The sequence below is a fragment of the Protomyctophum parallelum genome (assembly GCF_964188405.1).
Source record: "Protomyctophum parallelum genome assembly, chromosome: 6".
Classification (NCBI taxonomy): domain Eukaryota; kingdom Metazoa; phylum Chordata; class Actinopteri; order Myctophiformes; family Myctophidae; genus Protomyctophum; species Protomyctophum parallelum.
The window spans coordinates 44,030,265-44,057,587 of record NC_139701.1 but is presented as its reverse complement, the minus strand read 5'-3'; the positions used below and the strand labels follow the sequence as shown (position 1 = coordinate 44,057,587).

The 27,323-nt window shown below is 42.3% G+C and overlaps 2 protein-coding genes across 2 annotated transcripts; both read left to right on the top strand.

The window, feature by feature from the left end:
• Nucleotides 1–669: 669 nt before the first annotated feature.
• LOC310860009 (uncharacterized protein) lies at nt 670–13,541 on the top strand (the record flags this gene model as incomplete). Its single annotated transcript, XM_083766772.1, has 5 exons — nt 670–800; nt 8,952–8,977; nt 9,037–9,271; nt 10,521–11,756; nt 13,471–13,541. The coding sequence occupies exons 3-5, from the start codon at nt 9,043–9,045 to the stop codon at nt 13,539–13,541; spliced, it is 1,536 nt and encodes a 511-aa protein (XP_083622898.1). The 5' UTR covers nt 670–800; nt 8,952–8,977; nt 9,037–9,042.
• A 6,007-nt stretch (nt 13,542–19,548) lies between these two features.
• On the top strand, nt 19,549–26,621 carry LOC310860402 (uncharacterized protein). The gene is made up of 3 exons (XM_083767283.1): nt 19,549–19,669; nt 24,390–24,574; nt 25,537–26,621. The coding sequence occupies exons 2-3, from the start codon at nt 24,457–24,459 to the stop codon at nt 26,400–26,402; spliced, it is 984 nt and encodes a 327-aa protein (XP_083623409.1). The 5' UTR covers nt 19,549–19,669; nt 24,390–24,456; the 3' UTR covers nt 26,403–26,621.
• Nucleotides 26,622–27,323: the final 702 nt, after the last annotated feature.

Here is a 27,323-nt window from a genome sequence, read left to right as displayed (position 1 = left end):
AAATCATAAAACATCAAACATAAATCATTTGGCAACATAAATAAAACAATGGATACACAGTAGGTATGAATGAAAAAGTAAAAACACACATCCGTTGAAAAGAAAAGTGTATGTGTGCCGGTGTGTGTAAGAGTGGAAGACATTGAATTGTTAGATTTGATTCATCAAATGGTTTCTATAAGTTTATATTTAAAATGATTTTGGTGAAGTTAGACTTTGATGATATCACAATATAGAGCATAGCAGTAGGCCGTGGTTTTTGCGACGTCATGTTGGGAAAATTGACCATTTATTTTTCACATAGAGATTCACGACAATAATTATAAATGTAGGCTATTTAAAAATATTGATAGTCATATCAATCATTTTATGCCTAGAATCAAACCATCCAGCATACTGGTGAATCATATGGGGGAAATGAATTGGAGAGTTTTCAGTGGGTCCAGAACCCACTGCTATGCTCTAAAGCTGTTCCACTGTATTACACTGTACCATGGCTCCCTCTAGTGACCATTTATGGTACGTGCTCCGTGCACGCTCCAGGCTCCCGCAGCGCTAGTGCGCATGTGCACAACCCTTGTGCGTGTGTGTGTGTAACCTCGCCTCACCGTCACCAGGCTTTCCAGTTCCACCACCTCGGAGTGTGTGTGTGTGTGTGTGTTCGGCCGCTGGACTGTTGACCTAATAATATATAATAAAAGTAACACTAAAAGGTATGGTTTGAAAACAGTGTGGTCGTTAAGCAGCAGGAGGACATGTGTTTGTTAGCAGCTCAGCCAATGAAAGAAGCACAGCTACAGGTAAAAAGATGTTTTACCTTTATAGACTTATATCTTTTAACACGGAACACGACGAGTATTTCTCTCATATCTGCTTGTTTGTTATACATGTGATCATAAACAAGCAGTAAACTAGCAGCACTGCAGCAGTAATAATATTGTAGGCCTAATTTGTTTGTTATAAGTGTATCCTAAAAAAGCAGTAGCTATAGCAGCAGTAATAATGTTGTAAGTCGCGGACTCCAAAGGGAGTGAGCTAGCTCTCTTGGCTACGTGGCTTGTTGTCTGCCTGCTCTGCTGAGTTGGAGATCGGGGTTCGATTCCAGCTCAGGGTGCTAAATGTTACAATATATAGCCTACAATCCTACATTGTTTGGTTGCAGTTGCATCATTACTATTATTAATGTTAAATCAGTGTGTTGTACTATTGCGAGAGGGGGAGGGGGAGAGAGAGAGGCAGAGAGAGAGAGAGAGAGAGACACACACACACATAGGGTGGGGGGGGGGGGGGGAGAGTTATCTTGAAAAGGTTCACCCCTGTGGTCTTTAACAATACAACTAGCAGCTAACCACATGCAGCTAGGACCTAGCTACATGTTTAAGCATGTATTTCATATGTCGATTTCAGCTCTGACACTTATTTCAGACATGCTCTAGTATGTGAAAAGCTGGAATTTGCGCGATGGCAGGCTCTCAGTCAAATCTGGTCATATATGATACTACTGGGGGTCACAAACATTATTTTTATTTATTTATTTCAAATAAAAAATAAATTCCATAAATTAGAAAACAAATATTTACGAAGTAGTGAAAATAGACATATGCAAGCTCACAACGTGATGCGTGCTTGTAAATCTGCTATTTTCACTTGCTTGGGTCATTGGGGCCTGGGTAGCCGCAATTTGCAACTCTAGATTTTTTTACAATCTGTTGAATCTAGAGTTGCAATACCCTCCATCCACTTCCTATTCATGATTTTCGGTTTCTGATCTGCTGGTCTTAAATGACGTTAAACTCACCAACATTGCAGCTGTAGTCCAAGCTTGAATTATCCTCTTTCAATCTGCCGAGCTTGTTTTTCATAAAAATCCCCCGTAGACATGTTATGAGTTACTTTCTGTCCAAAATATTCCAAGAGTGACATTTCCGAGCCGCCATTTGTATTTTTGCAACGTGCCGTAAAACAAGATGTGAGGGGGAGCGCTTGTTTAATAGAATCTTACCTGCGCAGGTAAGACACCCAAAGAAGAGGCAGACACAGTGCGACGCCCGGGCCATCACACACAGCCTTCTATTAAACAAGCGCTCCCCCTCACATCTTGTTTTACGGCACGTTGCAAAAATACAAATGGCGGCTCGGAAATGTCACTCTTGGAATATTTTGGACAGAAAGTAACTCATAACATGTCTACGGGGGATTTTTATGAAAAACAAGCTCGGCAGATTGAAAGAGGATAATTCAAGCTTGGACTACAGCTGCAATGTTGGTGAGTTTAACGTCATTTAAGACCAGCAGATCAGAAACCGAAAATCATGAATAGGAAGTGGATGGAGGGTATAGCAACTCTAGATTCAACAGATTGTAAAAAAATCTAGAGTTGCAAATTGCGGCTAGGGCCTGGGCAAACGTATCATTTCTTGTATGGGTTTTGAGCCAATTTTATTTTTTGGGAATCAGTGGTCTGTTTTCTGAAGGCTCATACATAGTCTGGAGTTTCGGTGGTTAGGTGACCACCGAACTACAACATGACGTCACGAGCCGCGGTTATTTCAGCTCCGGTGGTCACCTCACCACCGGAGCGGTGGTCACCCCACCACCGAAAATACAGACTATGAATGAGCCTTTACTGCAAGAACAATTTACAATTTAGGCATTTAGCAGACGCTCTTAATCCAGAGCGACTTACAATAATCAAGAACAAAAGCATGGGAATACATCACAAAAGCATTTATCATAAAACATGCGTAAGCTAAGAAAGTAACAGTGGAATATCTATATTATGAGACTATACATATAAACTATATATATATATACTACTATGCTATACATATGTACTATGGCGTGCTAAGACTATATACAATGCAATTATAGTGCCGTCTACATAACATGCTATAAGTCTGTATCAGATGCTATCTAAGTCTACAGAAATGCTATCTAAGGGGGTAGGGTAAGTGCTATGGGCCATGATGGAGTCTAAAAAGGTGGGTTTTCAGACTACGGCGGAAGATTGGGAGTGATGCTGCAGTTCTGATTGCAATGGGAAGTGCATTCCACAGTTTTGGAGCCAGAAGGGAGAAGAGTTTGGGACGTGTGGAGCGTTGTCCCGGCGTTTTTAGTGAGGGTACTTCCAGCTTCCCTGCGTTGGCTGATCTGAGTGAGCGGGAGGGTTTGTAGGGTTCAATCATACTTGCAAGATATGGGGGAGCCATACCTTTGGTTGCCTTGAATGCCAGCATCAGAGTTTTGTATTCTGTGCGGGCAGCGACCGGGAGCCAGTGGAGGGAGCGGAGCAGGGGGGAGACATGTGAGAATTTTGGCTGGTTGAAGACCAAGCGAGCTGCGGCATTTTGGATCAGCTGGAGAGGCTTAAGTGCACATGCTGGTAGGCCAGTAAGGAGGGAGTTACAATAGTCGAGTTTTGACAAGACTGTTGTCTGGATTAGGAGCTGGGCTGATTCCTGGGTGAGGAACGGTCTAATTCATACCATGTTGGACTTGTAGCTCTATTATCCTGTTAGGGTCAGAACCATGTTGGACTTGTAGATCTATTATCCTGTTTCACTTTGAAATGCAGTTGAGATCTAACTTTGATTAATTACCTTTTCATATTTTAGACTCATTAAGTATTTAACACTATAGTTTAGTACATCAGTGTTTTGTAGCATGATTAGAGAGTACAGAAGATAATCGTTCTATATAAGGTTTGATTGATTGAACATTTTATTTACAGTAGGCTATGTAGAATGGGTACATTTCAAACGAAAGCACACCTATGTTACGAGGATACATTTCAGGGTCGTCCATTTTCAATTCATCAGAACATTTAAAAACATAGGCCTACACATATACACTTATGACAATAAAAGTAAATCATCATATACAGTACCTACAGTTAAAGGCCTCCGTGAAGTTGGCATGCCATAATATAATTGGTGTCATTCTTTAGTGCTGGATATGTGACATAAATTGCATCACTTGTCCTGGTATCATTTTTGAGATATTTTAAGTTTGCTGAGCATTTGCCCCTATCTTTAGGTCAAATTGAACAAAGAATGTCCTTTTTGTGCTCTAATTTGTGCCGTTGAAATAAACAATTGTGCTATTTTGATAATTTTATATAAAGTGTTATGTTGTGTGTTACTTACATTAGGCAAGTTAATAACTGTCATTACAGGGTTTGGCCAAGAGGGGGCACCAGTACACCTGACTAGGACAGGGTGGTATAGACAGTAGGAAACACATAACTTAAAATATCTCAAAAGTGTGTGTGTGTGTGTGTGTGTGTGTGTGTGTGTGTGTGCTTGCGCACGTGCGTGCATGCGGCTAATCTCCGGCACCACTGGCCTGGCCGATGCCAAACTGTGCACACACACACTCCCTGGATGCCAACGACCAACCCTCTGCCCACATTCTTCCACAAGGCCGACTTTTCCAAAACACATTACTCGTACACATTTTATCCATCACACAGCTCGGTATACACTATCTCCATAGTCATGCGATGAGATGATGAGATTTATTTACTTTATTGTCCCACGAGGGGAAATATGTCTTGGGCAAAAGTGCATTAGTACATCAACGCTTTTTAAAACAGACAGACAATACACAAAAGACAATACACAGTAGCAGCAAAGTACAAGTCACAAGAGTATCACGAGAGAAGTGCAAATTGCAATAAGAGAAGGTATATAATATAAATAAGTGCTAGAGTATTCACAGTTTATAGTATCACAATCACAGTAAAGTGCAATAAATAACTGATGAAGGTCAAGAAGTCCCTTCCCCACTAAGAACTATGAACTATGTGGCGGTTGTTTAGTAGAACAATTGAAGTGGGGAGAAAAGAAAGTTTGAAGTGGTTGCTCTTGCAACGACATGCTCTGTAGTGTCTACCAGAGGGTAACAGCTCATACTCTGAAGATAATATATGTGAAGGATCAGACAACACTCTATTTGACAGACTGAGCACCATTTTCTCAAAGATTGTCTGAAGAGATGGAGAATCTTTCCTACCAATTACCTTCATGGCTGCTTTTTCCATTTTAGCTATTCTAGATTTGAGCTGGACAGAGAGTGTCCCAAACCAAGCTACCTAGCACTGCATCATAGAAGGTTGACATGACTCCCTTGCTCACACCAAAGAGCCTGAGCCTGCGGAGAAAGTGAAAGCGTTGTGCCAATTTGGCACACAGATAGTCCACATGGACATTCCATTTGAGCTGGTTGTCCATTTGGATCCCCAGGTACTTGTATGATACAACCTGCTCAATTTGCGTGCCCCCCATGACCACTGGGTCATGGATGTGGACACCTTTTGGATCGAAGATCATCTCTTTGGTTTTTGTGGTGTTTAACATAACGTGGCTATTATCACACCAGTCTTTAAAGTTATTGATCTCACTGATATAACTCACCGGGTGTTCAACACCCCTCAACAGGTTGACTATTACAGTGTCATCAGAAAATTTCAAGATGAAATTGTTTGGCTGACTGCTTCTGCAGTCATTTGTGTAGGCAGTGAAAATAAATGGTGAACTCACCCCCCCCTTGTGGCACACCTGTGCTACACAATTTAGAGCTTGAGAGTACAGAGTTCACCTTTACCTGTTGAGATCTGTTTGTTAACATGGAGTGGAACCATCTAATGATGAATGGATTTACATTCATGTTATTTAGCTTTTGGACAAGTAACAGAGGGCTTACAGTATCAAAAGCAGAACTGAAGTCTGCAAAAAGGACACGAGCATACGCCTTTGGCTCCTCCAAGTGCTTGCTAATTAAATGGGTTATACTGACTACAGCATCCTCCGTGCTGCGCCCAGCCCTGTAAGCGAATTGTAAAGGATCCATAAAGGAAGCCACCTGAGACTTCACGATAATTCTCTCAAAACATTTCATAACCCCACATGTTAAAGCAATTGGTCTATAATCTTTGTTCACAGAGGGACAAGATACTTTGGGAACGGAATTATTAGTGACTTTTTCCAGATATCAGGAACCATGTGTTTGTCTACAGACTGTTGGAAAATATGGCACCAGGCAGTTGTAAGCTCTACAGAGCACTTTTTCAACAACAAGGAAGGCAAACCTAACCTGACGCTGCCAGATCCAAGAAGCTTGCTAAACAAATTTGTTTCACAGCTTATTGGGATCTGGGATCTCGGAAGCAAATTCGATGACGGGGCTGTTCCTTTTTTTCCAAGATACTTGGTAGATGATTGGATGGGACCGTCTGTCTATCACCGTGTGAGCGTGCAAACACAACCAATCATATTGACGTGTCTATATAGCTTCACATCCGGTTTCGCACATATCCCGCCCTTAGCTCACGCTGATTGGTTCGAACCACGGAGCAGTTCGGTGTTAGATCAACTCCCTGAGAGATCCCAGATGGTTGCTGTGTTGGGGAACATGGTTACCCAATACCGCCCCCATCTGGCAGAGTCAGGTTAAGGCAAACCATCAGGCCCCATTGATTTTTTTTGTTGCATACCCTGCTAAAGACACTCTGTACCTGTTTAGGATCAGTCATGTCATCAACACTGACCTGTCTTCCCCATATTCAATCCCCATTGGCTAAGATTGCCTTCCAAAGTTTGCAAAATTGGTCTGTTATGAACAAAATGCCTCAAATCATGAATGCAGAGTGCATTTTGAGAAAAATTGTGCATGCACTCCCATTATGCAGAGGAAGAAATGCCACTTGAAAGTCTTCACATCAGCCTCATGGTGGCGATATAACTGGCCCATTCGTCTTTTTAACTGCACCGATTTGTGTAAAACTTTGTATGCACACTCTCTAGAGGACAAGGAAAAACCTTTGACCTGCATTTTTCACAGCTGCTCTTTATAGCGCCACCAGGAGGGCAACTTAGGTAAAAAAAAAATATATATATTACACCTTCAGATTTGACCCAAATCTCATAGTTTGTAAATACATCAAAGATGCGATTATAAACCATATATGATGGATAAAGCCTTGGTCTGGAAGAGCAGTCATCAGGTGGTCTCTGACCTGCAGCAAGGGCAGAATCCATTTGTGCCGGCCCGTCGGCCAGTGCGATGGGTCGGCCGGTCCGTGGGTGGGTCGGCCGTCCGATATATTTCTTTTATTATTATTTTTTTTTGGCACCGGCCAATGGGCCGGCCGGTGCGATAGGTCGGCCGGTCCGTGGATAGGTCGGCCGGTCGTTTGATATGTCGGCCGGTCCGTGGATACTGTAGGTCGGCCGGTCCGTGTATAGGTCGGCCGGTCCGTGGGTGGGCCGGCCGGCCGGAAAAAAAAGAAAAGAGATTTTTTTTTTTTTTTTTTTTTCATTTCTCTACCGTTTTGGACGGGGGTGGGCTCATTTGAATCGTGTCGCCCCCCTGGGGGCGTCTTTGGGGGTCTCAAGGTTCGGGGACCCCCAGGGACCCCCAAATGGTAACTGTCATTCCTCTGCGTTTTGGACAGGGTTGGGCTCATTTGAATCGTGTCGCCCCCCCTGGGGGCGTCTTTGGGGTCTCAAGATTCAGGTACCATCAAGGACCTCCAGGGACCCCCAAATGGTAACTCTATCATTCCTCTACCGTTTTAGACGGGGGTGGGCTCATTTGAATCGTGTCGCCCCCCTGGGGGCGTCTTTGGGGTCTCAAGGTTCAGGGACCCCCAGGAACCCCCAAATGGTAACTATCAATTCTCAACCGTTTTGGACAGGGGTTGGTTGGAATCGTGTTGCCTCTCTGGGCGCATTATCGGGGTTTAGGAGGTTCGGGGACCCCCACATGGTAACTCTTGACATTTTCATGATAGATCTTTATTGATGGGAGGGAGGGAGAACCATTTATATTGATCTGCATATTCTTCTTACTATAGCTCTCTCACACACACTTTTCAGATATCACTTGATATGGACATTTAACCAAGCTATTTCCCGATTCACACAATTCAAATGAGCCCACCCCTGTCCAAAACGGTAGAGGAATGACAGAGTTACCATTTGGGGGTCCCTGGGGGACCCCGAACCTTGAGACCCCCAAAGACGCCCCCAGGGGGCGACACGATTCAAATGAGCCCACCCCCGTCCAAAACGGTAGAGGACTGACAGAGTTACCATTTATTTGGGGGTCCCTGGGGGTCCCCGAACCTTGAGACCCCCAAAGACGCCCCCAGGGGGGCGACACGATTCAAATGAGCCCACCCCCGTCCAAAACGGTAGAGAAATGACAGAGTTACCATTTCGGTACAAAAAATATATATATATATATTTTTTCTTTTTTTCTCTCGGCCGGCCGACTCATCCACGGACCGGCCGACCTATCCACGGACCGGCCGACCTATCGCACCGGCCAGCCCATGGACCGGTACCAAAAAAAAAAGAAAAATGTTTATTTATTTATTTTTCGTCCGGCCTACCCACTTACGGACCGGCCGACCTATCCACGGACCGGCAGACCTATTGCACCGGCCGGCCCATCGGCCGGCCGACCCACCCACGGACCGGCTGGCCTATCCACGGACCGGCCGGCCTATCCACGGACCGGCCGACATATCCCCAACCTGAAGAGGTCATCAGGTGGTCCCCCCCCAACACTGATCATCTCTATAGTCATGTGATCAAGACGGATCTGTTTTATTTCTCATAGTCCATCCTAATTGGCTAAGATTGGCCTCCTTAAGTTTACAGGAGTGGCCCGTTTTGTACAAAATGCTGCAATCATTAACACTAGTGTTCGATTGTGGTGAAACTGTGCATGCATATTACCACTAGTTCATGTTTTCATCATGTGGGGTGCCAACTTCACGGAGGTCAGTTAAAGAAAGTAAAAAAGGGAAAAACATGTACAGTATTGGGGGGGGGGGGGGGGGGGTTGAATCGCAGCCACCCGTAAGTGCTGTTGGTAAATTATGCTTACTTTTGAACACTTACAATTTACGCTCACACAGTGCTTCCTTATTCACTTGATTTCAGAGCAGTGTGTGGAGTCCAGACTGCAGGTGAAGATTAACTCTCCAGACTCATAAGAACTACAATACCCATGATACATCACTCCCAGGTGAAGATGAACTCTCCAGACTCAGCCAGGGATATTTCTATTAAACAGGAACCTGAAGACATTTCTATTAAACAGGAAGCTGAAGACCTTTCTATTAAACAGGAAGCTGAAGACATTTCTATTAAACAGGAAGCTGAAGACATTTCTATTAAACAGGAAGCTGAAGACGTTTCTATTAAACAGGAAGCTGAAGATGTTTCTATTAAACGGGAAGCTGAAGACCAGCCACACCTCAGTAAGTTTCATGTGCTCTTCATGTCTTTAACATTTTCTGTTCTGTAGTGCTGACACAATGTCTTATTGTCACTATAATAACAAAATGGCAAAAAATACCAGGACACTCATAATATAGTCCGGTAGTTGTGTCATTTCAAACCATATTGGATTCTGTGCAAAAATGTATAATTCTCCTAAACTTCTGACATTATTAACGGACCTTATTTTGTAGAGATATTTAACTGGACTAATATCACGATATGTAAATCCATCATTGGAATATCTGTCAAATTTCATTTAGAAAGATATTCTCTATTCTATTTAATTTCTTATTACCATTAACAAAAGCACATGGAATTTTGCACAAATGCAATGTGAAAGACAACCGGACCGTATCAATTCACCTTGTGATTTTCTTTGCCATATGGATGTAGGTGGTCTAAAACAGGTTTTTATGTTGTGTCTCTGTTTAGAAATGTCTCAGCGAGTCTGAACTGTGTGAGATAACACTAATGAATGGCTTTTTCTCAGTTTCTTGATTTGAGGTTTAACCATTTGAACCCCAGCATCCCTAAATTATGGGGCCTGAAATATCCAATTAACAAGCTCAAGGGTGCATATATTTTGGTCCGACGTACTGACAGTCCGACACGCAATAGACCAACACCCTACCCCAAACCCTAAGCTAACCCTAACCGCACGTGGAAGCCATGGGCGAGTTTTAACCGGCCACGCATGCGTCTTAACCGACCACACACGTGTCTTAACCGGCCACACATGTGTCTTAACCGGCCACGCATGTGTCTTAACCGCCCACAAATGTCGGACTGTTAGTATGCCGGACATACGGCCACGGCCCCAAGCAAGAGATTTGGTACAGTTCACTAAGTAGAGTGTTTAAGTGGTTAATAACTTTCAAAGAGTGTTTGAAAGCTTAGCATCTGCACTTTCTTACTCTTTACAAAACTTAAAAATTACCATTATGTGAGACGCAATTTCAGGTGTGGAAAATACTTGCTCGGCCGACTAGCATCGAGAACAAGACATTTGTCACTGATCACTACAGTAGTTTCTGAGATTTTCCCCAAACTCACAGGCAGATAGATTCACAGACTCACAAAACAGCTAAAACTTTCAGAACAGCAATAACCTTAGTAACTAAAAGTTTTGTCAATCTTCTTGTAGGTATTTCTTTTTTACATGAAAGAAGAATGGATTTACATTTTAGGAATCCAGTGTTGACCTTCATGTTATGTTTCTGCTCCTAGACACCCAGCACATGGTTGTGTGTAAAGAGGACGTTTCTCTTAAACAGGAGAGGAGCCCCAGTCTGCTCCAGGAGGAACCAGAGCCTCCACACATTAAAGATGAATTGGAGGTACTACTTCAAAGACCAGAGGAACCTGTTGGGTCAACGTTGACATTACTAGCAGTGAAAGGTGAAGAAGAAAATGATGATGATGATGATGATGATGACATATCTTCCCACTGCTGTGAAGTTGAACTTGAACTTGAATCTGACACTGAAGTCACCACTGGAGGTCAGTTCTTCTCCTGTTCAGAGTGTTCAAACTCCTTCACATCTCAGGTCTTCCTCCATAGACACATCAGGAGGAGTCACAATGGCCTCTGCTGCCAAATGCTGAGTAATGGACAGATCACCTCAGCAGCTCTATCTGCTCTATCTGATCACCTCTACTGTCAAACGCTGAGGAATGGACTGGTCACATCAGCAGCCTGTCGGCAAATGACCAACTCTGTAACCAGCCTGAAACAAGGAGACACTGACGAACCGAGACCTTACAGTCATCAACGGTTTACCAAGACTTTACCTGAACTAGAAGAAGTACAGACACATCAGCTGACTTTCACAGGCAATAAAAAACACATCTGTAAACACTGTGGCAAGAGTTTCAGGGAGTCATCTCTCCTGAAGAGACACCAGCGTGTCCATACTGGAGAAAAACCTTTCCACTGTAAACATTGTAACAAGAGTTTCAGTCAGTCCGGTGAACTGAAAATACACCAGTATGTCCACACTGGAGAAAAACCTTTCCACTGTAAACATTGTAACAAGAGTTTCATTCAGTCATCTCACCTGAAGACACATCAGCGTGTCCACACTGGAGAAAAACCTTTCCACTGTAAACACTGTGACAAGACTTTCGGTAATTCAAATCAACTGAACAGACACCAGCGTATCCACACTGGAGAAAAACCTTTCCACTGTAAACATTGTAACAAGAGTTTCAATGTTTCAAGTAATCTGAAGACACACCTGCGTGTCCATACTGGAGAAAAACCTTTCCACTGTAAACATTGTGACAAGAGTTTCAGTGACTCAGGTAATCTGAAGTTACACCTTCGTGTCCACACTGGAGAAAAACCTTACCAATGTAAACATTGTAACAAGAGTTTCACTCAGTCATCTCACCTGAAGACACATCAGCGTGTCCACACTGGAGAAAAACCTTTCCACTGTAAACACTGTGACAAGACTTTCGGTAATTCAAATCAACTGAACAGACACCAGCGTATCCACACTGGAGAAAAACCTTTCCACTGTAAACATTGTAACAAGAGTTTCAATGTTTCAAGTAATCTGAAGTTACACCTTCGTGTCCACACTGGAGAAAAACCTTACCAATGTAAACATTGTAACAAGAGTTTCAGTGACTCAGGTCATCTGAAGAGACACCTTAGTGTCCACAGTTCTCACAGGACAACATAAACGTTGTGTACTGTAAACAGTTTGACCAAAGTTTAAATAACTCAGATCACTTGCTAAGACACCATTGCATTCACACCATGGGGTAAAAGAAAAAGTTTCCACTATAAATGAGCTCACTGGGAGGATCAAATTAAATAGATACAGCATGTTCGTAGGGAGGATCAAATTAAACAGCTGTATGTTCGTAGGGAGGTCGATAGACAAGGACAATATTATATTATGGATTATTATACTGCTCTTATTAGTGCTGCACAATTCTTGCTGGAATGTGAATCTCAATTTCCTCAAGAATTGCACAAGAATTGAGATCACGATTCTCACACAATTGTATTTTCTTCCGTGAAAATATTTATTAAGAAAAACACGAGTAACTAAAATTAATTGGGACAGCCAACTAGTGCTGCATATTATGATTCTTCACAAAATGAGATTGCATAGATGTCTGAAACTAGATCTCAATATTTTTTCGATGAATTGTGCGTCACTAGCTCCTATATTTCAAAACAAATACGGGTAAATTATCCTACAGCACAGCCCCCTCCCTTTTAAAACAGGCCTTAAAATCCACCTTTCAGCAGGCCCAAGGGAGAAGGAATGATCACTTCTCCCTTAAACAGGTGATCACCCCCTTCCTTTCCCCCACTCTGTACATGTAGGCTAGTGCTTTATTATTATTTTTCCTGGAATGATATGGAGTTTTTTGTTGTTATTGATGATATTGATTTTTTTGTTTTTGTTTGTGTGAACACAAAAAATGATTTGATTGGCTGGTCACACCATAGTGATGATTTCATTGGCTGAGCACGGAATGTTGATGTATGATGATCACACAAGTGTGATTTTTGTTATTCTTCATGTCATGTCTATGAATTGATTGCATAGGGCCTAAATGGAAACAAGACCCCAATGCATTATTGTTTGGTGCTTTCCCTTTTGGAATTAGTGTTTGACTGTACTCTATGTCTAATAAACTATTCAATCAATCCTGTCAATAGAGGCCTCCATTCTCCCCCTCATTTTAAACCCTTTTAATTCATTTTTACATATAAGCATTTATGTTGACTGTATAATTATGTTTTGCTAGAGTATGACATTACAGTGATGTATTGCTAATTATTTGGTGTTTTATAGAATTTTACTGTTTTGATTTGAATGTAATCTTGTGTTTTATTACACGCCAAAGAGGCACTGTGACAAATGCACATATTATTGTTCATCTGCTTATTATTTTACATGTGAAGTGACTTTTCCAGGTAATTCGAACATTTCTAGTTCACATGAGAGGTAACGGGTCTGATGCAGGGGGTAATTGGATGATTGATGTTGTCGCACAACTTTATTTATAGAGGAAGTGACACGGGGGAAGGGGATCAAATGGACAAACTAACCTAGGTGCCTGGGTGCACATTTTGACAGAGAGGAGCTCTGGCGCCAGATAGGCCCACCGTTTAAACCACTTTAAAGGTCTGAACGTGTAGTGTCTGCAGCCAAGATGAAGGACAGTCGAGCCGACGGGAACAGTCAGGAACGCACTGTTGCTGCCGTTGGATACTATTGATCGCTTGGAATCACAGTTGCCGGCGTGCGTGGAGTCGGTAACCGCCTCCCTTTCTGACATACCGCCATTCCGACATTGACTTCTAATTGTCGGAATGGCGGTACTTTACATTTCTTTCAAGAGTCCCGCCCGGTACTTTACATTTCTTTCAAGAGTCCCGCCATTCCGACACGGGACATCGCAGCACAGATTGGTATAGGCCTCCATATTCGACAGACCCTCCCCCATAAATACACTGAATTGATCATTCAATCCAATAATCGTCCAATAATAAAAATAAACCAATTATCTCTGTATGCTTTTATAATGAACTGTCGGGGCCTGCACGGCACGGCACACTTCTCTCTCTCTCTCTCTCTCTCTCTCTCTGCACACAACACGCACATCTGAATATATGATTTAATTCAGACCCCCCCCCCCCCCCCTCCCCATTTGTCAACACCACCTTAATAAATAAACTGAACTGATAATTCAAACCAATAATAAACCAATATTATTTATTACAATTGTGTATATATATAATATAATATCCATATAATATCCACAATTGTAAATAGTCAGATCAAACAATCAAATCAAACAAACGGTGGATAAATGGAATATAAGCTAAAATTATTCATACTTTCGTTCGAAAATAGAAAAGAAAAATACACAAATAAATTCCATAACGATATGAGGTAGGGTGACTAGATGTCCCCCTTTGCGTGGGACATTCCATCATTCCCACAAGTCCCACAAATTAAGACCATGTCCGACATTATTACTGGCAGGCATCAGTGTTCAAATGCCCTATATAGTTAGGTCACATTCCCACCTAATACTTCGGTAGACTCAATGCGAATGGGCGGAGAAATTGGGATTCTTGCATATTTCATTTCCTGCGGTTTGTCTTCACACTGTCATCCGCAGCAATTGGAAACGCAGCAGGGGGGACCTTTATCAATGTGTTCCATTCATAAACTAGCCTACACAGTGAAATCTATGGTGATAAAATTATACTCATAACGTGCATGTGTCCTGCCATCTGGGACTGCCCCCCCCCTCTCTCTCTCTCCGCACGCAGCCACGCACTGTTCTTTTGGGCATGGAGGCACAGCGCTGAGCACACTGATATAACAGACAGCAGCGCTAAATGTTTACAAGTTTATCGAGATGAAAGTCCCTACTCCCCAGTCCCCACACAGTGACAGCACTCCATGTTTACAGCACGCACAGACAGACAGACAGACTATTCTGTAGGCTATAGGACTACACTGCAGTGTTTTTATGTGTTTCCTTAAGCAATTGATTAATGTACAAGTTCGTCCTCATTTCTATCAGGGCTAAAGTCTCCTCATTTGAAAATATGCCTTCTCCGTCTCCAACTGTGTTCAGCTCCTCACCCGCCACATCGTTTGCATAATTTCCTTTATTTGCTGCGGATTGCATTCACACCTGCACCAAATTGAAATCAAGTGCGATTGGAAGCGAAACCCCTGTTTTTGGGAGGAGTAGAATGCGGTTCTTTGCTGCGCATTAGGATTCGAACCTGCCAAACGAAGCAAACTTTCGGACAATGCGCAGCAGGATTCGTTTAAATCGCAGTAAAGCTTTCTGGTGTGAATGTCACCTATTGGTTTTAAGCCCATTAAAAGAACACCCCCTAGCCTAGACTGCAGGACTAAGTCAGCCATATACCACCCATGACCAAAATGAGCATTTTAAAACAAAATGTGGGGTTTAATAAAAAATGCAATATTAGGCTTAGGCCCATGGTCGAATATGACATCAAAACAGCAACTTAAATAATAATTTAACCCCACTTGTCTGTCCCTCAAATGAACAGTTTGGATCTGGCCTACTCGAAACTAACAATGAGGTACTGCACTGCCTCCCAATAGAGCGTCGCAGTCCCGCCCCCTCGAGAGACCCAGAAAAGAAATCGCCGTTCATTTTCCTCATAGGCATTTCTTAAAGTATTTATTTAAAGACGGTTACGCCGCGGACAAAGCCAACTCTGATCGTGACAAATCATGACAATGAACACAATATTTTGGGCCGATCAAATCATTAGAAAAAAGAAAATAAAGGCAGGAGACAACACTATTTGTTTTGTTTTTCTTCTTATAAATTATTTGATCGGCCCAAAACATTGTGTTCATTGTCATGATTCGACACGATCCGAGTTGGTTTTGTCCGTGGCGTAACCGTCTTTAAATAAATACTTTAAGAAATGCCTATGGGAAAAATGCATTGCGATTCATTTCCTGGGCCACTCGTTGTTCTGAAAGGGGGAGGGACTGTGACGCTCTATACTGCTCCAGTGTCCTCTCATCCCTCCGGAACTGCCTCTTCAGCCTCTCCTATTGCCATTTGCCCCCACTGTCCCCACATACGTGCGCTCCAGGTACTGGATGAAATCGTCCAGTTCTGGGTGGACACGCCTCAGCCGCCTGGTCTGTCGCAATAACTTCTGTAGTGAAGTTATTGCGAACAACCGCAAGCGGAAGGAAACCACTTCTTAAGCTGACGGTTGAGCCGGTATGGACCTGCAAAAGATGTGAAGAAATATGAAATAACGCCCTGAAAATTGACTGAGATCAAAGTACTAAATTGCATGTTATAACCACCGTACAATACATTCTTTGTTTCTTAGTAACTTTCATGTGAAATGTAACCATTCTGCAAACTGTTAATACATACTTCAATCAATCAATCAAACAAACAAACAAACTAAATACCTTTACGTAGTTTGTAGACACAAGTTTGTACTGAGACAAGTTGATATAGGCTTTCATAAAGAACACATAACACAACAGTCTATGCCTGCATGGTGCAGGATCATGTTTTATATAGAAATAGAATGGAACATTCAAATTATCAAAAGGGTCTCCCACATCAACCAAAGGACTCGTTAACTTGTTGTGTGCTGTTTTGTTAATACACTGCCACTGACCTGACAACCCAAGCTCCTGAACCTTGCGCCATAAGCTCTGGCAAAAATGGAAGTAACATCCAGGTACGGACTCCTGGCAGCTCAGCGTTAATAGCGTTCACTGCTGCTATCTCAAAGTCTGTGACGTGTCCATGTCCGTGTCGCTTGATGTGCCGTAGAACACTGCAATACATGGCTTCCGTCTTTCCGCTCATGAGGACCATGCAGAAAGGCACGGCCCTCCACATGTACAGGCCATGGATTGTGTAGAACTGGTAAAACGGCCTAGGGCACATTTTAAAAATCCTGTCCATATAGATCTAAAACAAAATTAAAATGTTTAATTCATATACATGCAAGACTGTGCAGAAAATAGTATATATATATATATATATATATATATATATGGTTTGAGTTGATTTCAGTTGTTTCCCAGAGTGAACCGTGTTTATTGCTTTGTCATTTTTGTTTTGTCAATTTCAGTTTGTGGCTTCTATAAATACCACAGAGTTAACCCCTTTTTTCTTTTTTGCAATTGAGGTCCGAAAACAAATATTGTCACCAGACCTTTAAGAAATGTATTCCTTAACAGTTTGACTGTTTTTTACGATTAACCCGCATTTTAATCAACCCCCCTTCACTGCCGAGATTGTTGTATTACCTTTAGAGCATACGCTGAATTATTTGGGCTTTTAATCCGCGAAAATCCATCAAAAAAAGCTCCCGTGGTTTGTTATGATCTGTGTGTAGCATCCACCATCTTGGTGCACGCGGAAGACGCACACAAGATTGGTTTCAATGAGGCGTTGCACCCAATGCATTTCCATTGGCCTCAATTTCCCAGAAGCCCTAGCAGCCCACAGCATGTGACGATTTCCGGTTTCGTCATCACAGCGAAGGCATCCGGTCTCATACTCCGCGACGAAGACGGATTTTCTTTTGATTCATTACATTACGGCGGATTAAACACATAAAACAAAAGGCGGGTATGTCCGATCCGGCAGCGACATTAACCTGGAGTAATCCATTCAAGGCACGGAAACTGTTAAAGGGCAAGACCACTATGGTAGAGGTTTTGGGTTGTGTAGTTTCCTTGCCATGATGTAACTCCAAATGTGGACACGAAATCTAAAATAATTGTTCCAGTGATTAGAAATTGATAATTCAAAATATGCTCCTCATTGACTTACATTGTACGCTGAAACAGCTCTCAGAGTAACTCATTTAGTGTGGTGTCATATAAAGTGGGGGTAAAATGAGCCAGCTAAGGTTTCAGCCTCCTAGCTACTGTGTCTTTAAATTTGTACAGCCAATTGTTAGTGGCCCAATTTAACCTGTCTTTCAGGTTAAATGAGCCACCCATTTCAGCTAAAATGGGCCACCCATTTGATCTGTAATGAGCCCCTCAATTGTAATTTCTGCATGTCTGTGATGCAAATAGGTTGCATCTATGTGATTGGGGCTGTTTTTGCATGCACATAGACTATATTTCTTCCAAAACAGACTTCAATTGACTTAAAGTTGAACAAACTAATATGGTAATGTTCATTGTTATCATTAAATGTAATTCTACACTGTATGTTGCATGCAATGTATTTTTTGGTTATAAAATGTAGGCCTAGTGACATTATTTTATCAGAAATTACTCTGTTTTGCTTTTGCATTGTAGATGATAGAGTGGCTCATTTTAGCTGAACACCTTTAAAATTGCTTAGTTTTACCTGGCATTTGCCCTGAGCAGTCATCACATGACTGATGTGTTTGCACCTCATCAGATGTGATGCATTGCATATCCCACCATAACAACCATAGACCAATCGAAGCAACTGTTTTATGTCAAGTACAACTGTGGCGAGAATTATTTATGTGCATCCATGGCTGTTCAAGTATCTAATAGACACAAGGGGACTACACATTTCATGCCCCCAAATGAGAAAGCGTTCCCACTTCTGGTCCGTTAGTACGGTGTGCTGCAGGCCAGCCTGTTAAGATTTGATGGGATATATGTCCTCACTTGTATGTAATACTGTACTGTTCTATATGATGTGCAATGTTATGCTTGTGCCACTGTGAGGCGTCAAAACGCAAGGTAGGCTATAGGATGCATGTATTGTTTGGCAGAGCTTTATTCACCAGCATGCACACACACATTGCTGTTCTTTGGAGTGGTTGCACCAAAAATACATATCCGTAGAAGTGTATGTGTGTGTAAGAGTGGATGACATTGAATTGGTAGATTTGATTCATCAAATGGTTTCTATAAATGTTTATATATTTAAAATTATTTTAGTGAAGTTAGACTTCAGTTTGTTAGACTACTGATGAGATGCACAGTAGCCTAGCAGTAGGCCTAGGTGTGGTTTTCTGAACTGTCGTAGATTATTTTTAGACTCATAATCAAAGTCATTAAGAAATACACAGGGCAATGAGTGGACTGAAACAATGATACATTTATTACGAAGACTGGTCTGTACCAGCCTAAGGAGGGGCACGAATGCAAGCCCTCCTGAGCCCTCCATTGCTCTCTCTTATACACACATGAGAGTAGAAAATACATTGAAGGTGTGGTCAGTGTGGTCAAACATGGTGAGACATAGGCCTCATGTAAGAATAGGTTCTTTGACAGACAACCAACAGGTGGATAGTATTCTCATGTAAAAACTTCTCTTACAGAACCCACTGAAAAATCGCCCATACATTTTTCCCATAGAGATTCACTAAAATATATATAATGTATTTTAAAATATTTATATTTAAATGTATTAAAAATATGTAGCCTATCAATTATTTTAAGCATAGAATCAATTCCAGTATACTGGTGAATCATGGCCATAAAGTCTTTGGTTATGTGAATACATTAAAATGAAAACATATTTTAGTAAATCTCTATGGGAACAATGAATTGGAGAGTTATCAGTGGGTCGAGAACCCACTGGCACTGCTATGCTCTATAGCTGTTCCACTGTATTACACTGTACCATGGCTCCCCCTCGTGATCGTTTATGGTACGTGCACCGTGCACGCTCCAGGCTCCAGCAGCGCTAGTGCGCATGTGTACAACCCCTGTGTGTGTGTTCGCCCGCATAGGACTATGTTGGCACTTTATTACCTAATACAAGTAACACTAAAAGGTGTGGTTTGAAAACAGTGTGGTCGTTAAGCAGCAGGAGAACGTTTGTTAGCAGCTCAACCACTGAAAGAAACACAGCTACAGGTAAAACGATGAACTGATTAACCACATTGTGACTTAGTTTTTACTACATTTATCTATTGATTCATCTTTTAACATGGAACACGACGAGTATTTCTCTCATCTGTTTGTTTGTTATACATGTATCCCAAACAAGCAGTAGTTAATACTAGCAGCAGTAATATTTTAACTTGTTTGTTATAAATGCATCCTAAACAAGCAGTTAATACTAGCAGCAGCAGTAATAATGTTTTAAGTCGCAGTCGCTCCTCCAAAGGGAGCTATAGCTCTCTTGGCTACGTACGTGGCTTAATTGTTGCCTGCTTGCTCTGCTGAGTTGGAGATCGCGGTTCGATTCCAGTTCAGGGTGCTAAACGGTACAATAGCCTATACATTGTTTGGTTGCATCATCACTATTATTAGTGTAACCATAACGTTACATCAGTGTGGATGGAGTAGAGAGAGAGAGAGAGAGAGAGGGGGAGAGAGGGGGGGGGGGGTCTGGCTTCCACACAAGACTTCCTTGTATGTGTGGTGTCTGCAATGATACAGAAATAAAATTGCAGTAAACAATAACACATCTGACAAAGGCATCATGCCTGCACACTGGACATAATGAGAGAGAGAGAGAGAATTGCATTAACTGTTATAATGGACTGTTCTATACTGGTAACTGGTTGGTCTGGCTTCCACACAAGACTTCCTTGTATGTGTGGTGTCTGCAATGATACAGAAATAAAATTGCAGTAAACAATAACACATCTGACAAAGGCATCATGCCTGCACACTGGACATAATGAATTACTGTATATGAGCTACATATTTTATAATGATTAAAAACATATCACATTGACAATGCTGGCCATTAATCAGTATGCATACAACATGATGCCCATTGTTCAATTACACATGTAATGTCTTATAACTGTGGAACATAACCCTTGCATTGTGTTAGGGTAATTTTGTACACGTTTTGAAGTTTAAATAGGTAAAAAAAAACCTTTACATTTGATTTTTGGAACAAGGCTTCATGATATCCTCAGAAACAGCTATTTTGACGCAACTAAATTGATTCTCACCATTTTTAGTTAATTATAGTGCATGGTCTCCATAAAAAAGTGACACCTGTGGTGTTACAGGTCAAAATTGACCCATAGGCTATACTCTGGGAAGGATGTTTTGATGATTGATTTGACCTCTATGGACCCTTTTATAAAAGATTTAGCCCCCAGTTCCCTCACAAAAATCCCGGCATTCTTTGCTAGAGGGCCAAATTCAAAATGGCGTCCGGCGCCATAGCCAAAAATGAACTTTTGATCTAGATGACCTAGAATCATGTATGAAGACACTTTTCCATGCAAGTCAACCATGAGGATTTTAAGCATAAGACCTCGTTTTGGCCCTGAAATTCAATATGGCCGCCATCCAGTAGAGTGAAAACATTACTTTTGAATAGGAAAGCAATCTATTTGGGGGTTGTGTCAGATAGCATTCTGTGTCACTGGTTTCTGAATCATCAGATTCAGATGACTCCACCCTCCTCCTCTGTATCATCCTCCTCCTCACTCTCAACTTCCTCGTCCTCTTCAAATGGTGCAGGTAGGTGTGGGAGAGCAGGCCGCATGTGGCAGATAGGACGACAGCGACCACCCACCAACTCCCAATCTGTCCGAGTGAGAGGTGGTGCTCCAGTGTGGGGTGGAGCACTAGATACGCCAAGTAGTTGGTGTGTAGGCAGTGTTGGCGTAGGCCGTAGGCTATCTGCATCTGGAGGGAGACGGATTCATTTTCTTTCTTCTACTTGGCAGCACAGGCTTCTTGTCTCCATAGATTACCTGTCCCGTATATGCAAAGAACTATTGTTCTACCTCCTTCTCAAGGTCAAGGCTATCTCCACACCGTGAGAGCTGCTGATGTGCCACAGAGCTCTTTGCCACGTTGTCATACACTGATGGTTTTCCTTTGCCATAGAAGCCTGAGTTGGCATCACAGCCTGCATAAACATTGAAGAGGATGTTTTTAGCTTCAGGCTGCTGTGTTGACAAGTTGATGCAATGTGGGCCATAGAGTTGACAATCGCTGCATTCACATTCTCTGCCAGGTCTGTGAAGTAGCTGCATATTCATTTTTGCAACCACTCATTGTTACTGACACTACACAGTAGCGTTTTGAATGCCTTCAGAGGTCAAGGTGTCATTCAATTTCATGTACGTGTTGGTACATGTGCCTTGCCCTGTACACGCAGGTCTCGCTCATCATCTTAAGTTATACATCAAGTACATGCAATCCACATGTCCTAGGCCATGTTGGAATAGTGGTTACCGGTGGTGGACTGAGTGAAATTAGTACGAAGGAAGACAACCTGTTCAGCAGGAAGCATCATCCCAGAAGTCAAGCAGCCACCTCCAATACTTGTTGTATGCTACCATCCACGGCTGCATAGCACGCAGAGAGCTGACATACTCTTCCCAGTTGCATATATGGACTGCATGCACATTCTGCATTAGCTGTCCTGGACATGAAGTCCCTACAGAGGTCTGCCATCTCACTGACCTCTAGTTGGGAGAAAAGGTTGCTGATTTCTTGAGATCTGCATCATCCTCCAGTGCTGCATGAGCAGCAGCAAGGGTTTCCTGGGAGAGACTTGTATTCCTCAGAATATCAAGACTCTCGTCTCCTCTGTTAGATTGGATATCAGCCTCTCCTTGGCCAGCTGACTCATAAGTGCCTCATACATCAGCATCAAGCAACTTATAATGCTTGCCTTTCAGCGCACAACCAACAGATCCCTGAGCAATGACTCCTCCCGCGACAAGTATATCTCCTAGCTCACAGCAATGAGACACAGTGCTGACAGCTGCCGGGGTAGGTGGATGGATTATGACAGGTCCGTTCTGCTGCACTGTCGGTACATTCAGCAGCCGTGCTCCAGACGCCGCAACTGCTGGTAACAGCCACGGCGCTGCCGGGGGGAGAGGCGGCATCTACTGGGGGATTATGTCACTCCACTGCCGCTCCATCTCGTGGCTGATGCTCCACGCCGCAACTGCCGGTTAATGCCCCTTTTGACTGGAAAACTGGGGGGGGATTATGACACTCAACTGCCGCCGCTTCCGCGGCAGCGCGTTGGTCCAACATGTGTTGCGTCATGCTTGCGGTTAGGGTAAGGGTTTGGGGTAGAGTGTTGGACTGATGCCGCAGAGAAACGCCGTGGCCTGCCGCGGGTGCTCACAGATTTGGAACTGGAACACTATATTGCTATATGGTCTATATGGTTGTTCAATTTAAAATGTGTATTTTCAATACTGAATGTTTACAAACTTGTCCTCAATTTGCATTTGCTGTTAGTTTGTATTTAGTAAAAATAAATGACATAAGTGTATACGGGTCAAATTTGACCCGTAACACAGTTACGTGTCATTATTGTTAATAATATTAAATTAAAAAAAACAAAAGTGTGTGTTTTTTTTTTTTGGAAGTGTGTTCTAATATTAGTCTAATATTGCCAGAAAACGTCATAATGTCTTCATTATAGGTAATGTAATGAGTGTATTTACTTTTGCTATAATGAGTGTTATAATGAAAGATGAATCCCTAACCCTAACACAAATTAATATTTTAACTGGTGTTTACATGGTTGTCAATGCGTCCTCTGTCTTCCTATTGACTGGCCTTTACACAGCTATAACTTGTATTTGCAGCATGCTACAGTCCCGATATTTCATGTATGGACTTAGACCACCAATAGGAACAAGCTGTTCTTGCTTAATTGCTTAAGCCCTGCCTCCTCTGTCTTCCTATTGGCTGGCATTTACACAGCTATAACTTTGTTTGCAGCATGCTACACTCCCGATATTTTGTGTATGGACATAGACCACCAATAGGAATGAGCTGTACTTGCTTAATTGCTTAAGCCCCGCCTCCCCTGTCTTCCTATTGGCTGGCTTTTACACAGCTATTGATTAAGCCCCACTTCCTCTGTCTTCCTATCGGCTGGCCTTTGCACAGCTATAACTTGTTTGCAGCATGCTACAGTTCCGATATTTCGTGTATGGACTTAGACCACCAATAGGAATGAGCTGTACTTGCTTAATTGCTTAAGCCACATCCCCTCTGTCTTCCTATTGGCTGGCCTTTACACAGCTATAAGTTTTGTTTGCAGCATGCTACAGTCCCGATATTTTGTGTATAGACTTAAACCACCAATAGGAATGAGCTGTCACTCACAGCGGAAAAAAAATATTTCATTCGACTTTTACTTAGATAGATAGCGATAGAGAAATTTGTTCGGACATACGTTCTCTCATTGAGACACATTGCAAGTGTGCTTTTTAACTTTCAATACTGGTTACATTTGCATAGAGTAGCCCAGGTGAAAATGATACATTGTTAATGATTCAAGGTCAACTTGACCACCTCTCACACAAACTCACATACACACACATGCATGTGATCAAATATGATCTCCCTACTTGTGAACAGTTGCAATTTACACTCACAGAAATGGTTTCACTGTAAGCTCCCTGCTGCTTGAACTGAGGCACAACATTAAACACACATTGGTTACTTTCACTTTATTCACTTTACACCATTGTTCCTTGTGTAAACTTAAGTTAAGTGTGATTTCTTCCCTAATGCATGAATCCCATAATCTCCAGATCCACATGTTAGAGAGTTGGGCTAACAGTGCTAACACCACTAAGTCTCCTGTTATTAAAGTCCTTCCTTATTCACTTGATTTCAGACCAGTGTGTGGAGTCCAGACTGCAGGTGAAGATCAACTCTCCAGATGCATAAGAACTATAATACCCATGATGCATCACTCGCAGGTGAAAATGTACTCTCCAGACTCAACCAGGGACGTTTCTATTAAACAGGAAGTTGAAGACATTTCTATTAAACAGGAAGCGGAAGACCAGCCACACCTCAGTAAGTTTCATGTGCTCTTCCTTTCTCTAATATGTTCTGTTCTGTAGGGCTGACACAATGTACAATAACAAAGACACATAATATAGTCCGGTCGCTTGTGTCATTTCAAACCATTTTGTATTCTGTGCGAATGGAATCATAGATTTTCAGATTTGTCATTCTCTGAAGTATTTGAAAGCTTAGCGTCTGCACTTTCTTACTCTTTACAAATCTGAAACATTACCATTTTGTTGAAAAATAGCAGCGTGAACAAGACATTTGGCACTGATCGCTACAGTAGTTTGTGATATTTGCCCCAGACACACACGCAGACAGATTCACAGACTCACTCCCATTTACAGACGTACAGAGCTACGGCATTGAAATATTTTACATAAATTGTTAAGCTACCATCGGTTCCACATTTCAGGCTTTCATTGTCAGAACTGCTTCTGTTTCATAACGTCATGCACTGAGTGGCATGACTAATTTACTACGAAATCAGAGTTCAGCTGTGAAGTATCATGTTTTAAAATAGTTTCAGAATTGAATGATTAAAACATTTGCTAAATGTTTAAAACTAAATGGGCCGGTGGTCCAGGCGCATGCCACATAGTGCTGCCAGGACAGACTCTGGTCTGGCAGCATGTCATGTGTTCGAGTCCTGTTCATGATGACATTTGCTGCATGTCTCTCCCCTTCTCTCTCCCTCTGTCCTGTCTATCTTCACTTGAAGAAAAAAAAAATACTATCTTTAAGGGCCAACAACAACTATAAAAAAAAGTAACTAAATACATGACTTAAATGATTTTTGCGGAAATCTTGCTAAAACGTTGAGAACAGTAATAACCTGTAGCTAGTAGCGGTTTAGTCAATCTTATCTTGGTAGGTAATAGCTCATTTTGTACATGGAACATGGAAGAAGAATGGATTTACATTTTAGGAATCCAGTGTTGACCATCATGTTATGTTTCTGCCCCTAGACATCCTGCAAGGCATATCTTTCCACTGCTCTGAAGTTGAAGTTGAACTTGAATCTGACACTGAGGTCACTGAAGACAGTGATGATTGGGAGGAGACCAGTAAAGACAATGATGACGAACGACGTGACTCAGGTTCCCTGAAGAAGCACCAGCGTGTCCACACTGGAGAAAAACCTTTCCACTGTAAACATTGTAACAAGAGTTTCAGATATCCAAGTGACCTGAACAGACACCAGCGTGTTCACACTGGAGAAAAACCTTTCCAATGTAAACATTGTAACAAGAGTTTCAGAGACCCAAGTTCCCTGAAGAAGCATCAGCGTCTCCACACTGGAGCAAAACCTTTCCACTGTAAATATTGTGACAAGAGTTTCAGACAGTCAAATGAACTGAAAACACACCGGCGGGTCCACACCGGAGAAAAACGTTTCCACTGTAAACATTGTAACAAGAGATTCAAACAGTCATCCCACCTGAAGAAACACCAGTATATCCACACTGGAGAAAAACCTTTCCAGTGTAAACATTGTAACAAGAGTTTCACTGAGTCAGGTTCTCTGAAGAGACACCAGCGTGTCCACACTGGAGAAAAACCTTTCAAATGTAAACACTGTAACAAGAGTTTCAGACAGTCAAGTAACCTGAAGTCACACCTTCGTGTCCACACTGGAGAAAAACCGTTTCACTGTAAACATTGTAACAAGAGTTTCAGTAGGTCAGGTTCCCTAACGAAACACCAGCCAGTCCACACTGGAGAAAAACCTTTCCAATGTAAACATTGTAACAAGAGTTTCACTCAAGAGTTTTCACTGAAAAGACACCCTTGTGTCCACAGTTCTCACAGGACAAATACAAGATGTCTGTAAATGATGTGACAAAAGTTTAAATAACTCATGTCATTTGCAAAGACACCATTGCATTCACTCCATAGGGTAAACAAAATAAAGTTTCCACTATAAATGAGCTCACTGGGAGGATCAAATTAAACAACTGTATGTTCGTAGGGAGGTCGATATACAAGGAAAATATTATGGATTATATTATACTGTTTTCTTCTGTGAGACTATAACAACTGTAGACTCGAGGGATCCTGCCCTCTCTCTCCATCAATTTGTGGGCGTTCCCGCCAGGAAAGAACCGATCCAGATCTGTGTTCTGTGTGTAACTATGCTTTTAGCGTCAGAGCGCATTCTCCACTGGTGTTATGGAACTATTGATGATGCTTTTAGCATCCATCCTCCACTGGTGTTATGGAATTATTGATAATGCTATTAGCGTCCATCCTCCACTGGTGTTATGGAACTGTTGATGATGCTTTTAGCGTCCGAGCACATCATCCACTGGGAGGCTCGGATAACAACACAGTGCTTCTGCTTCCGCACTACAAACTGGAGCTGACGCGGTCCAAACCGCAGTCCTACTGCACCCAGTGTACGGAAGACGCAATTACACAGCTGCAGGGCTCACTGGCATGCACGGACTGGGACGTCTTTGAAGGTGACCTGGAAAAAACCCGACCGCGAGTATTTACCACAGCGCCTGCTGTCGGCCGTTGAATAACACGCCATTCATTGCGCCGATTTGGAGTTGCAGGCATTTGAACGTGGACCATTGAATGCAAGTGCATATGCCCACATCTTCAAAATGGCCGCAGCCACTGTCCCACTTGGACTGTTGTGCTAACGAACGGTGGCCAACGATACGATCGGATCAAAACATGGATTAAAGAATATAAACCCCCGGATAGCGTAGCTACGTTTCTGGCAGGCTAGACGATCAATTTAACA